General features: G+C 42.6%; 2 protein-coding genes and 1 long non-coding RNA gene across 3 annotated transcripts; all 3 read right to left on the bottom strand.

The window, feature by feature from the left end:
• Positions 1 to 1468: 1468 nt before the first annotated feature.
• Positions 1469 to 3482, bottom strand: cbln12 (cerebellin 12). Its single transcript, XM_085804983.1, has 3 exons — positions 2961 to 3482; positions 2319 to 2438; positions 1469 to 2232 (listed from the first exon to the last, which is right to left on the bottom strand). Exons 1-3 carry the CDS (start codon positions 3243 to 3245, stop codon positions 2035 to 2037), a joined length of 603 nt encoding a protein of 200 aa, XP_085661109.1. The 5' UTR covers positions 3246 to 3482; the 3' UTR covers positions 1469 to 2034.
• A 157-nt stretch (positions 3483 to 3639) lies between these two features.
• Positions 3640 to 4660, bottom strand: LOC146971027 (uncharacterized). Its single transcript, XR_015038076.1, has 2 exons — positions 4430 to 4660; positions 3640 to 3898 (listed from the first exon to the last, which is right to left on the bottom strand). It is a non-coding gene; the product is annotated as an uncharacterized LOC146971027 (long non-coding RNA).
• Positions 4661 to 5254: 594 nt separating this feature from the next.
• Positions 5255 to 11865, bottom strand: trim110 (tripartite motif containing 110). The gene is made up of 7 exons (XM_085804982.1): positions 11333 to 11865; positions 11146 to 11241; positions 10218 to 10451; positions 7854 to 7876; positions 7548 to 7693; positions 6459 to 6730; positions 5255 to 5986 (listed from the first exon to the last, which is right to left on the bottom strand). The coding sequence occupies exons 1-7, from the start codon at positions 11822 to 11824 to the stop codon at positions 5717 to 5719; spliced, it is 1533 nt and encodes a 510-aa protein (XP_085661108.1). The 5' UTR covers positions 11825 to 11865; the 3' UTR covers positions 5255 to 5716.

The following is an 11865-nucleotide window of genomic DNA, read 5'->3' as shown; positions in this document are numbered from 1 at the left end:
ATGGTTCACGGGGGGCACAGCGCAACAGGCCTGTTTGTAAATGACACACCATCGGTTTTTTCAGCGTTTTATTACATTGTCCTCAGCTCAGGAATCCATTGAGGCCATTAAATGAATAGAGATAGCTCCTTAAATGGTTTTTCTTGCTGTATATAAATATACATCCATAATTCGTTCGTAAGTGGGAGGATTCGTGGTATTTATGACTTCATTTTGAGATGAGTGGTAATTGATAATGTGATGACTTGACTGCTCTTATGAGTGATTGTAATTGAGGGTTGGCGCCCTCTAGCGCTCACACACTGAAATGATGATTATCAACCATTGAAGCTCTTCAATCAGACTTTCAGTTTTTGTTTTCATCATGGTTAGAATAATCCCATGTTTTTGTTCTGCTGGGCTATAATGGGACCCTATTAACTCCCTGTTGATTTGGGTATATAGAAATGTAAATAAACTACAAGAGTTAATGTCCCAACTAGAACTACAACTACTTTTATACCGGCCTCAAGATCAGGTAATAAAGTCCACGTGAAGGTCCTTATCAGGTCAGATGATGTACCTACTGTAAATTCCCTAATGTTACAATCAATGGTACAAGCTGCACAGCAAACCTGCAAATACTGCAGGTCCATTGGGATCTGGGGCTACACAGCATGTTCAGGCCTCAGTCTTCATTTTCATATCATATTTATCATTTCATCTTAAATGCTACAAAAATGTATCAAGTTGAAGATCATATATAGTTAAAGGATCATATAGGCCCTCACTGCCTGCATTAGAAGGGAGATCATCAGGAAAAGATAGAATATGTTTATGGAGTCTGCCATCTTTTACTATGAAGTCTCCTTCAGTCAGTGCATTGATGTGACATCATGAATTAAAGTCATGATTTTCCATTTTTAGAACTACTTACCGGTTCATCCCTTAAATCATAAAAGCATGATGCCAATAACGTGGGAGTGCATATAAAAGTGAGTGAGAGGCAGAGAGAGAGGGAGAGTGAGAGAGACAATAGAGAGAGTGGGAGAGAGAGAGGTGGTGGTCATGAACCAGGGAAGCGTAAGTGACTACATGTGACAGCGCACCACACTTTATCCATAGCAGCCCTGCAGAGATGAGCCTGCCTGCTCGCCAAAGCTTCCATCTGTCTGCAGCCCTGCGAGGAGTATCTGCTATTCACCACGCTGACTCTCTGCCCCACGCTGCTCTGCTTGGGCCACGCCAACACCGACTCTGCTGGTGAGAGCTATATTTACAAACAGCTGCCGTGGCACCGGGTAGATTATCATGAGAGGGAGGAGAAGCACTGTTTTGCATGAGAATATTTAACTTTCACACCTCTCTTTCTCGCATATTACAGCATCAACCTAGTTATTTTTGTATGTTGATCAGGCAATGATTCATAGGATGGATTCATTGTCTATTGTGGAAAGAAATGTGTGACAATGAATTATTTCCTGCACACTTATGAAAGGTAATATATTCAGTCAACTTTATTATTTTTGATATTTCTCCTCAATAGAAATTTCTGTGTAAATAAACATTTGTTGCAGGAGACCAACAGGCATATAGAGGAGCATCAGTCATATGACAACAGCAGAACAAAAGGTAAGTCTGACACGTTTGTAAGCGAGACAGGACGCCATGTGGAGCGCAGCAGTGTTTCAAACACTTTGAATGAAAAAAAGACAGATGTTCTCATCTAATGCACAGGAGCCCACATTGCACATGGCTACTTTATGACTTTGTCACAATTAAAATATGTCAACCCATCAAATATTTATACACAGAAACAGAGCAAAGTAAAATCACACATAAACCTCTTTTGTCCACTTTTTCCATTGTTCTTTTTTTCAGGTGATAATTATTTTAATTTTGCATAAAACACATTCTTTCATGCGCTTTATAATGAGTTACAGATTGAAACTTTTCTTCTTTCTCCTTCTCTGCTTTGTCACTCCTTCCTATAAGTCACTCTCCTCCTCTCCTATCACCCACACCACACTTCAACCTGCTCCCCATTCACCTTCCTCACAAGGGGAAGACCAGAAACCCAGAGAAGGTGGAGTACTTCCAGCCTCCCATCAGGTTGCCTCTCTCCAGTCTGAGGTAGGCCTTATCCCCCTTCTCCATAATCACCAGGCCGGCATTGGTGGCTGCTTCTCTGGTCACGTCCTGGTCCCCTGCAAAAGCTGAAATCATTGGCCAGCCGTTCACCATCAGGCTGACCTAGAGTAGACAACGTAGAGGAATTAGGGAGTGTGTGCTGCTTCACTGGAGTAACAACTCTAAGTGCCATAGTTGAGGTGCTTTACCTGGATAGTTTGTCTATTATAGGCTTTTACAACATGGAAGTTGAAGCTGTACACTCCTCTCCTTGGTGCCAGGAAGACACTGCTCTCTTGGTCAAAATGAGTGCCGACATTCACCAGAATCTGATCAAAGAGACGATACAGGATGTTATACATGAAACAGTGAAGGATACAGAGAGAAAAACATGGACCTAATAAAGAAATATGCCTCACCCTCCCTCTATCTACCTTTACTCCCTCCAGACTCAGCTGGAACATTATTGTGTTAGATCTCAGACTTCCTCCTAACTCCTGATTCATATTTTAATACACCCATTTTCACAAAGTCAGTGAAAATGCAAACAGTCCATGCAGTATAATCCAGTGATTTTGTGGTTAGTCCAAAACATCAGTGTTTACCTCACTGTCAGAATCCAATTTACATGTGCATCTTATTGGCAGAAACCAGGCCTCAGACTAAAAATACTTTGAGTAGCAAACCGCTTACCCAAGCTGAGTGGGAGAAAAAGTGATGTATATATTTTTTTGTCTTGGTGGCACGCTGCTTTCCACATTTTTCACACTATTTTGAAACCGTTTTGAACAACAATGGCCTTTTTATAAAAGAAAAAAGAAAAGAATGGTATATAGCATCCACACACTCACATTATCAAAATAGATGATCATGGTGCGGTTGCTCATGTCGGTGGGCTCGTGGTTGGTCTGGCGGCTGGCGGAGAAGGCCACTCGCCCAGAGCCGGAGCGGACTGACATACCCAGGGCGTTCCCGGCTGGTTCGGATGAAGGGGTGGAGTCGCATACGACCAAGCATTTCCCCTCCAGGATGATGGGCTCTGTGTCATTCTGGCCTCTGGAGCCCATGGGTCCCCACAACACGAGCAGACTCAGCAATAATAGAGGGAGGTCAGAGTGGATTGACCACGGACGCATGACTGATCCTTGGCTGTTTTAGTTTAATATGCGTGAGTGATTCTACTGTGAAGAAGTGTCACTGAGGACGACGTGAAGTGTAAATAAACATGCTATGATGAAAAGAAATTGTCCTTGTGGAAATTTAAGCCTCTCTCAGAGTTCAGAGCCGATGGATTAAGAGAGAAAGTGAGAAATCTGTTCGACCATCAACTTCTACACAGGTGTCAGTGGTGTCAGCTGCACTCAGGTGGCCATCAACACAGCAGATGTGTCACAAAATGAATTTACATTCAAATGAAGCTCAGAATGGCTCGTTGACCATAGCTGTCACTCAGAGCCTTTTTGTTTTTCTGTCAGTTTCGTGTGTTTGTGTGTGTGTGTGTGTGTGTGTGTGTGTGTGTGTGTGTGTGTGTGTCTGCCCCCACAAATCCCAAATCTCCCCAGTGTCCTACGTGCTGTGTCAGTGGGGGGCCAGAATGACAGTCACAGAAAAATCTCTTGGTATTTTCAAGTTGATTTCCTCAGCAAAAAAAAATAAGACAAGAAGGCAGAAGGGGAAGCGGGCGGGGAGGAGAGGGAAAGATCTGAAGAGATAAAGGTAGAGGGAAGTGAAGATCCCAGCTCAGGCTTTTAAATGGTGGCGACGGGGATGCAAAAGATGCTGAGGGGAGCTGAGGAGGAGAGAAAAAAAACAGATGAGGTAAGATTCTGGAGAGGTGACAGGGGAAGGATGTAGGACCCAGAAGGGAGCGAGAAAGAGAGAGGGAGTAGGGGAACAACTCCACTGAGTGACCATCTGTCTTTTACACGTATCCCCCACTCCCTCCCTCCCAGCGCTGTTCAACACGCATTCCCTCACACACAACAAACACACACACACTTTTCTCTCACTTGCCTTTTTTTTCACACTTACACATGCACTAGTTATTACTTTTGCAGTTTATTTGATTTTCTCTTCAGGTGCAACAGCCTGTCTGTTACCTCATACACATTCAACTTACGAGTCACTTTTGCCCTCAATTAAGTTCCAAATGAACATTTTGAAATGCCAATCGATAGTCTTTAAGCAAAAGGAAGGGATCACAGTGCAATATTATCTATTATTAACCTTAAAAACAAGTGATGTAATGTGACCAGACTACTGTTTGCTCTATAAAGTACAATTCTAGTATTAAAAGTGAATGAAAAATAGAGATGATCACCTCTTTCCATCTGCACAAGCTTGTATTCCATATCAGGTGAGAACAGTCCCAGCAGGATTTTTTAATACAGTCAAAAAATCCTTCCTGTCTTGCTCCTCTATCACGATATTTCACCGTACGGCAGTCCAACTGAGTGTAACCAAGACGGAGTACGCTCTCATCCCTCTGTCTCTCTCCCTGTGTGTGTGTCTCTCTCTCTCTCGCTCCCTCTCTCTCTCTCAGCCACCCCCCTTTCCGTCTGCTTATTTCTCACCCTCTATGTTTCATCCGCCCACTCACCTTTACAGTGAAATAAAGAAAATAGGATGATAATTGGGTATCTGAGAGACTTCAAAGAGTACAGTTAGAGAGTGAGTGGCAGTTGTTTTCCCCTTTTTTCTTTAATATCCAATCAAATCAGTGATTCCTTCTCTTGTGTCTTCAAGCTGAGTTAAAAAGGATCAAGGTTGCTTGTGCACCTTCATGTGAATGAAAACATTTGCGGCTCCACTGCTCTGTGGATGTGTAACTATACCTTTGCACCAGACGCTTTAGCAGATATATATAAGGCTGGATTATACGTTCTTCACCAGCCCGATGGAGAATATATAGGCACAGCTAGACATCAATGGAAAAAATACACAGAATTCAACTTTCAAACAGAGGTAGTAGGCCTGTGCACAGCTCCAAAAACAGGAAAAAAAAACTTCTGTCATTTAGTTTCACATGTATGACTATGCAAGAAAAGGTTGTGTGGTGCAAACAAATTCAACAGCACCATAACATAGAGCATCCAAAATGTCAAATAAGTTGAAAAACAGCATTAGCATATACTGAAGTGGGCTATTGATTTAAGCTCAAGTTTTAGCTCGGTGTGTCTGATAAGCTGGCAGCAGAGTGTTTCCTCACTAGCCAGTCACTTACATTTTGAATCACTGTGGAATGAAAAACACATAGTAATCTTGTAATCTTGCTACGGAAACCAATTTTCTGGCCTTTTTCAAATGAGTCATCATTTGCTTTCATCAAATTCGCCTCATATTCATGCATCAGTGGTCCTTTCGCACTGTTGTGTGTTGGAAATCATTTCCATGCCGCTATCACCTGATCACAGTTTTCAGTGGTTTCGGAGGACGAGCTCAGCTAAAAACTTCCATTTGGCAAAAGTTCCAGCACAAACTCGTGTGGTTCCAAATGTGGAAAGTTAATCAGAACTGAATTGTCTTGGAGTAGCTTTATCTAAGTCAAACCAGCACAGTTTCCAACAGGGTTGGTTTCTCTCTGGTTTTCCTTCCCGGTTCCTTCACCTCAGACTTTCACAATCGAGATGCTGCTGCTGAGCTCGGCTTTGTAGAGTCCGAAGCCCAAGCACACGGGCTGGGTGAACGTGGTGGAGAAAGTGTGGAGGTGGGTCAGGCTGCCAGATGGTCCCACCTCAGAGTAGGTGATGGTGCCTACTCCATAGTCCACAGCTACAGCGACGCGATTGCCAGTCATTTGGTGCGTGAGGCGGGTCTTCCTGCGATTGTGCCAGGCCGCCAGCTTCCTGTCATGCTGCTGCGTCAAGCTCCACGACACCTGGGGAGTGAAGTGACCACAAGGAACATTTGGGTTAAAATGTAAAGAGGCTCATCAACAAACCATAGTGTACCTTGATTATATTGTATATTTCAACAGAAGGGTGTATTTTAATATTAGCAGTGCTGTGTCAAATTTTGAAACCTTAGTATAAATGTTGTAAATTGCTCTACAAGGGTCTATTTGATGGAAAAAATATTGTTGCTTCAGGGCTCAGACAGACTATTGATTCACAACACAATACTTCTGTCTTTCTCCTATAGCAAAACTTCCTTTTCATTTCACTGAAGCGAGACAAAACAATCTCAGAGGTGCCAGAGAAGAGTTCATGTCAGTTCAAATACCACTGGCATAGAAGATCCATACTGATATATATATTTCTTTATGAAAACAGCTAATTACTGTTAAAAAAAATATGGCATATAGTACCTCGAAGAGCTAGCAGCTAAACCAAGAGACACATACTGTTTACCTTGTTGTTCCCAAAGGCGTTGTCTTCTTTTCCCTTGCGTCCGATACTTTTATAGCAGACACCAATGTCCCAGAATCCCTCAGCCTCCAGCTCCCAGTAGTGAGTCCCAGATGAGAAAGTCTGGACAGTGAGAACCTGCGGCCAGTGGTCGAAACGTTCTGGATGAGCAGCGCAGGGCAGACGGGTTTTAACGCGCGTTGCTGAGCGAAGGTCATCAGCGACGCTCAAGAGAGGATGAGCAGTGTTTGTGTCCAGAGTCAAAGGACTGGTTACTGTCAGAGGAGGAAATTAAATAATATTTATGATCATTTATTTGCTTATATCACATTATTTGTGGTCATTTTTGCCAGTTAATTATGATTCTGGTGAACACAACAGAATCCACAGTGTGGAGAAATAAAAACAAAGCATTTTTATATAATTATCACACCTTTAAAAACCTGTGATATAAATCACAGAATGTAATAAAACATAAGTAAATAAAATGTACATAAAATTTCATTATTGGAGGAATTTTAAATATTTTGGAAATTTTGCTACATGGTGTTCATTAGATGTGACGATTGATGCCACTCTCATGTCTGTCTGTTAAACATGGAGCTACACCTGGAGTCAGTTTGCTTAGCATAACACAAACACTAGAAACAGGTAGAAACAGCTAACATGGCGCTGTGTAGAAAAGAAAGAAAGAAAGAAAGAAAGAAAGAAAGAAAGAAAGAAAGAAAGAAAGAAAGAAAGAAAGAAAGAAAGAAAGAAAGAAAGAAATCTACCTGCACACAGTGTTCATTTAGTTTGTACAAAAATCAAAGTGTAAAATTAACAAGTTAAGGTTTCAGTGTGTGATGACGAGCAGGATTAAACAAAAAAGATTAGATGTGTTAATTAATGAGCTTTGGAGGTGCTAGTCATTCTGTTTCCTTCTGTTTCCACCCTTTATGCTAAACGAAGCTGTGCTCAGTAGCTGCAGCTTTATAATTAACCAACAGATATGAAGATGTATCTGCCCATCTAACTAAACAGTGAACAAGTAAATTTTCCCAAAACATAAAACTGCTCCCTTAAATAAATGAGACTAAATCTGCTACTCACAGAGCTCCCTCTTGAGTTCACTTAGACAGCGGAGGGTGGAGGTGATGAAGTCTCGATACTTGCTCTCTATGTCCTCCAAGATATGTTTCCTGTCCACACTGACAGTGTCAGGGACGAACAGTGGACAGTTCAGGTCAGCTAGTAACCTAGAGAGAGAGAGAGAGCAAAGAAAACACATATTGAAAGGTTTGTCATTTTAAGGCCTATATGTCGTTTACAGCACAGACATTTCATGACAGGCATGAACTGTCAAAATACACACATCAACACACCGAACGTAACATGACTGATTTATTCGGGACTTACTTTGTGTCATCTGATTGAAAGGCCTGAGGAAAGAAGAGTCAAGAACAGCTAAGAAACATAAGACATGACAGGATTCATTTGAAGAAAGACTTACAGTTATTCCTGTGAATGAGCCCAGCGGGACAAGACAGCAGACAAAGGCAAGGTTAAACTATAACCAACCCCGTCTTTATTCCATGATACCATGGCCTTGACAGCACCAATAACAACAGTCATGCTGCAGACTGTAGCTGCTTGGACTCTTTTAAACCCACTAACAAGCTCTAACTGACGACAGCATCCTCTATGGATTTAAATTGTAAACATCAGTGCTATTTCCACCTACTTAAAATACACTCCAGAAAATCCGATACGTGCCTTGTGTACCAAGGTGAACTGAATGGTTGTAGTAGTATCATACAGTTATCTAACAGTTTTTATATCCTACTTTCACACCAATTTGGTACCATTTAAAAGTATTTAAGCATTTTCACAGGTCTTACCCTCACATCGTCATTCAACTGTCTGTACACGTCACTCTGGCTGTCATCAGTTTGTTTACTGAAGGCCAACATATAAGCTACATTACTGTATCAAGAATAGCATGAATGAATGGAAACTAAATCAAACCCTCCACAGATCCTGTAGCAGCTCTGTAACTCTGCTGCAAAATGATATCAACTACTACAGTTGCATTTAGTGTTTAGTGTTAATATAGTAAACATTAGTGTGCTCATTTAACATAATGAACAAATACCTGCATGTGGCTTAAAGCAATGTAAGTGTCAAAGTGCAAAAGCATTGACCAGGTTAACAGGTTTTAGGGAAGGGAGGGGCTAGGGGAGTTCCCCAGTGGGGCATTTGGTATGTTGCAGTTTGACCAGGTGATGGCACCAGAACAGTGGTTCTTAGCCTGTGAACTGTGGCCCAGTGGACGACTCCAGGGAACAACCATTGGTAGAACAGTACAGTTTTGGTGGAAAAATATATATTTAGAAAAGTGTTCAAAATAAATATAGGCTAATGTTTCAGAATTTTAAAAGATGGAATTATCTTTAAAACATCAAAATGTTTCAAAACCTTTACTTCGTCAAAGTCTGTCACTGTGATTAGACAATTATAGGACCTCAGTTCCTATAACCATACTGTAGACCTATTTCAGTTTGATCCTGCACTAAAACATACATTTATGGCAAAACCTGGAATAGCTGGTTGGCAACAGGAAGAATTAAAAGGGAGGGGGGAAATCAAGAGGCATTTTTTTTAAAGTATATTTTTTGGCTTTTTCGCCTTTTATTTGATAGCACAGTAGAGATAGACAGGAAAGGGGGAGGCAGAGAGAGGGGGAATGACATGCAGGAAAGGTCTGCCCGACGCGGGACTCGAACCGGGGACGCCTGCGTTGAGGACTCTCTACATGGGGCGACCGCTTTAACCACTGCGCCACGCACCGCCCCCAAGAGACATTTTTAACATGTAAAGCACTTTGTGTTGCATTTTTATTATGTATGAAAGTGCTATATAAATAAATAAAGTTTGGGTTTGAGTTTGATCAAACAAAAAGATAAATATTGTTCTAAAAAGTTCTCTGAGAAGATATTAGTGGGCCATGAAGTGGAATTATTGCTCTGGATAAAAAGTTAAAGCAGAAGTAAGTGGTCCGGTCGTTTTCGCTAATGCTGCGTTCCAGGCAGGCTTTTGAAATCGTAAATTACAGCTTCAAGTCACAACTTACGACTTTGTAGCGTTCCAGGCAACCCACTCGTGTTTTTCCGACCTGTTTTACCGGTGAAAGTCACTATAACGGCCACTCGTAACTTCCGACCGGTGAACTCGTACCAGATCGAACTGGTACCACTTCACGGTCGGAAAAATACGAGTTTCCTTGAACGCACCATAACAGTCCTCGTCCCTACGTCGCCACATTCACGGCGTCCTTGGCTGCACACACAGCCCTGCATGCCGTTCTCTCTCCTCATTGGATAAAAACTGTAGGATACGATAAATGTTTTCTCCTCGGCTCAGAGCAGAGCAGAGTGACTGACAGACCCGTGTTTCAGACCAAACACTCTATGTAAGTGATTGCTGTCGGAAGATATAACTATTTAAGACTTATATTAACACAAATATATCACTTACTTCTGCTTTAAGGGTTCACAGTGGTTATGTTTCAACCCGAGATGATTATTAATGTTTGTAACAACTTTAATTGTAATCCATCCAATATCTGTTGAGGCTTTTGTGAGGAAAAGTCAAGGGATGACCATTGTCATTTGTATAATGCTGCTGCAGGAATCCAGAAATATTTCAGAATCTTAACTGTATCAATAATTCATTTAGACACCTCAGACCTTTTCCAGGTGAATACACTGGTGCTGATCTTACCCAGATGAGCAGGAAGGGGTCTGTCTCAGCCAGCAGCGAGGCCAGGTAGTGCTGGATGCTCAGTGTCTTTTTCATGTCGTCTTTCACTTTAGAGCAGTCCTCGTTCACCTGCTGGATGACCTGCTGTCTCTCCGTCTTGGTGATCTCCCTCAGGGCCGTCACCAGCTTCTTCACATGAACCTGCAGGTTCGAGCCCAGCCGCTCCACCTGCGTGTCATCCTTATTCTGAGACTCCTGCAAGCAGCAATGGAGGAGCGGTGGTCGGTGCCAGATCAGTGACTGATACATAAACGGTAATACTTTAGATTAGGGAACATATATTCACCATTAGTGCTTATTAATATGCATATAAGTAGCTTACTAGCTCCTTCTTAGTAATTATTAATAACCTTATTCTACATAGTCTTATTCTACCTCTATTACACCATGAATTAAGATTTTTCCTGATATTAACTCCTAATTATCGCTTATTCATTGTAAATGAATGCATTGTTGTTTCTGAATAATGATGTGAATAACCAGTGGGTTATTGGGGCCTTGTACAGGGGCAGTAGCACAAGAACAGTAATTCTTCCTTTATCACTCTGAATTAGTATAGCATTAATGCATTCATTTACAATGAATAAGCGATAATTAGGAGATAATATCAGGAAAAATCTTGATTCATGGTGTAATAGAGGTAGAATAAGGCTATGTAGAATAAGGTTACTAATAATTACTAAGAAGGAGCTAGTAAGCTACTTAGGCTATGCATATTAATAAGCACCTGGTTAATGGTGAATATGTGTTCCTAATCTAAAGTGTTACCATATATATACTGTATATCATCAGCGGAGCCAGGTCGGTCTGAGTCTTATCAATGAGCCAAAACATCTTCTCCTGAGACAGACAATGTTGCACTGTGTTTAGTTTAAATATTGTTACTCACAGCCATACTGGAATCAATATTCTCGTGCTCTTTGAGGAGTCGCTCTCCATCTTTCAGCTTATCCTCTGCTTTTTTGAGCAGCGTCTGGAGAATGACCTGTGAAATCACACTCTCAGTATTCTGGCAGCCTCACATTGGTGCAGAAACAAAACCTATGAACGCCGCATTTATTTTTATTCCAGCTCACCTTCAGATCATCTTCCACCTGTCTCAGCGCTTTCACTTTGTGCTGAAGGTGGCCTCCCTCCAGCAGACAGTCGCCGCACACATACACCCTCTCATCGGCGCAGTAGTAGCGGAATATCTCTGTGTGCGTCGGACACCTTCGCTGGGACAGGTCGCCCAGCGGCTCCACCAGCAGATGGGTGCTGAAGGCCGGCCTCCTCAGATGGGGCTGGAGGTGTTCAGCACACAACGACACCTCACACCTCAGGCAGGTCTTGACGGCCAGCGACGGCTGCCCTTCTTCTGCCTCGGAGGGGCAGCAGCAGTCGCACAGCACTTCGCCGTGCTCCTCCTGGCACTGGGGACAGGTGAACTGAACCTTGTCCTCGCCCTGGCCGCTCCAGGCCTCGCGGATGCAGGCCGGGCAGAAGCTGTGGCCGCAGGGCAGGGGGTGGGCCTGGCTGAAGATGTCTCGGCACACGGAGCAGGTCAGCTCTTCCTCCAGGGACGCCATGGTGAGTGGAAGGAAGGATCCTGGTGTGTGATGGTGTCACA

This window comes from Trachurus japonicus, chromosome 17 (genome assembly GCF_045865225.1).
Source record: "Trachurus japonicus isolate A0001 chromosome 17, Traja_1.0".
In the NCBI taxonomy this organism is placed as follows: Eukaryota; Metazoa; Chordata; class Actinopteri; order Carangiformes; family Carangidae; genus Trachurus; species Trachurus japonicus.
This window is presented reverse-complemented; position numbering and strand designations above follow the sequence as displayed.